This window comes from Pygoscelis adeliae, unplaced genomic scaffold (assembly GCF_000699105.1).
Source record: "Pygoscelis adeliae isolate BGI_AS28 unplaced genomic scaffold, ASM69910v1 Scaffold844, whole genome shotgun sequence".
In the NCBI taxonomy this organism is placed as follows: Eukaryota; Metazoa; Chordata; class Aves; order Sphenisciformes; family Spheniscidae; genus Pygoscelis; species Pygoscelis adeliae.
The window spans coordinates 18,631-20,531 of NW_008824615.1; the positions used below are offsets into that span (position 1 = coordinate 18,631).

At 51.3% G+C, this 1,901-nt stretch overlaps 1 protein-coding gene across 1 annotated transcript in view; it reads right to left on the reverse strand.

Moving 5' to 3' along the window:
- SOCS7 (suppressor of cytokine signaling 7) overlaps positions 1–1,901 on the reverse strand; it is a 17,520-nt gene that overhangs the window by 4,926 nt on the left and 10,693 nt on the right. The window contains exon 7 of the mRNA XM_009322368.1: positions 896–1,024. Coding sequence (XP_009320643.1) covers positions 896–1,024 — 129 coding nt within the window. The remainder of the gene's footprint in view (positions 1–895; positions 1,025–1,901) is intronic.

The window sequence follows — 1,901 nt, forward strand, 5'->3', positions numbered from 1 at the left end:
GCTCACCCGCCCTCCAAATTCAGTCCCCCACTGTTGCTCTCTCACAAGTAAGGGGCATATTTGCCTATTTGGCAGACTCTTCCCTTCCTTTCACATCAGATTTTTTGGCTAGCTTTCTGGTACACCAGGACAGACGAGCGAAAACCAGAAAAACCAACAATAGATACAGAAGCTGCTGGTCCAGTTGCCTGGCCAGATTTAGCAGGAGGGAGATGTGAGCCCATTTAAGGAACCAGAGTTTGATGGATGGGGAAACAAGCACTCTGCAATCCCAACAGCACGCGATCAAACATGCTTCAACAAAGCTTCACTAACGCTCCCTCCTTGCTCGCAAGCACCTGCCTGTTGATGGGCTTTGGCATCACGGTCCCCCCCAGGGACTCTGAATCTACAGTATCTATCGCTTGAGGCTCACTTTGAGCTCACACTTGGAAGCGCTCCCACACGCTCAGCTTAATGTCTCTCCCCTCGACAGTCCCAGGTGGGTCTCAGCTAAGGGCAAACTGGGAAACTAGAAAGCATGGACTGGTTCATAAGAACAGCAGTACTGAGGCTGGGGAAGGGAAGAAAGCAGGGTTTTAGTAGCCAAATAATTGCTTGTTGAGGGAGCAGCTTTCCAGTCTCCAGCTCCATTTGTCATAGCGTGAGATGGTATCACATTTCCATACTCCTGGAAAGAAAGGTTTGGGAAGTCTCCTTACCACCACGAGTAAGTGGGGCAGCTGCTGAGTGAGAGGTCTGCTCCTCAGGATCCTTCTGAGGAGTCAGTGGGCAAGGATGCAGACCAGGGCGCTGAGGGCAGCAGACCAAAGCCACATTAAACTGGCTCTCTAGGACAGACCAGCAGCTAATCACAGAGCAAAACACCCCCCAAGACTCAGAGTGGGAGACTCACCTGGAACCCTGGATCGGAGGAAGTAGAGAAACTTCCCGTTTTTGGAGTGCATGATTGCTCTCTTTATGAACTCCACCACAGACTGGCAGCGGTCTTCAAACTTGGGATGGCACCACAGGCTGAAGGTCCCTTCCAACAGAACAGAAAAGGTTTCATGTTATAGGAGCGCTGGTGGCAAGAGGGGACATTTAGTCACGAGTCTGACGTTCTCAAAGACCAGGTGAATGCCCCAGGCCGACTACTTCTCGTAGAGCTGGGCCGAGGCAAGGCACTAAGAGGAAACACCAGTGGCACCAGCTTGCAAGGATGCTGTTCCACTGGAACCAGTGCTCTCCAAGAGCTGAGGATACGCAGAAAGACACGACAACGCGACCACACTGTAACCCAAGCATGGCCACAAGTCATGCTTGCCTGAACTTGTAAACAGCCTGCAACGACTGCCGGGTCTAAAAGTTAAACTACCAAAACATACTTTAACAGAGGACTAGCAGATGCCCCTGCTCCTCCGCAGTATCCTATCAACAGCACTCCCAGAGAAAGCTAGCGCGTCAGAGCGGTTAAGCCCAACACAGAGTTGTGTAAAAAACAGTGATCCAGGTGCTGAAGTCCTCTTCTGCCAGCCCTATGGCTGTCAAGGATCACTTATTTCAAAGCAGGCACGGGAGCAGCTTCATGTTCTTGCTAGCTGTTTCAAACACCTCAATTCAAATTACTGTCAAGCTAGAACCAGGGTCAAGATACACCGAGAGAGTCCTCCCTATACTGCCACCTGACCCGACGTACGCGTTGAGCTCGAGTGGCAGACAATTAAACTGGAGACGGGCAACACAGGGCAAGCAGGCCCTCTAACCTGTTTACAGATCTCTAAATAGGTTAAGTTTAAGCCTCAAGTCAGACAAGTCTCACGATCTCTTTGTGCCGCAACCAGACACCCCCTCCTCGCACCAAAACGCAGCCATTTATCCCCCCTTACTTGCCAAAACGCTGCTTACACCCCCCTCCGCCC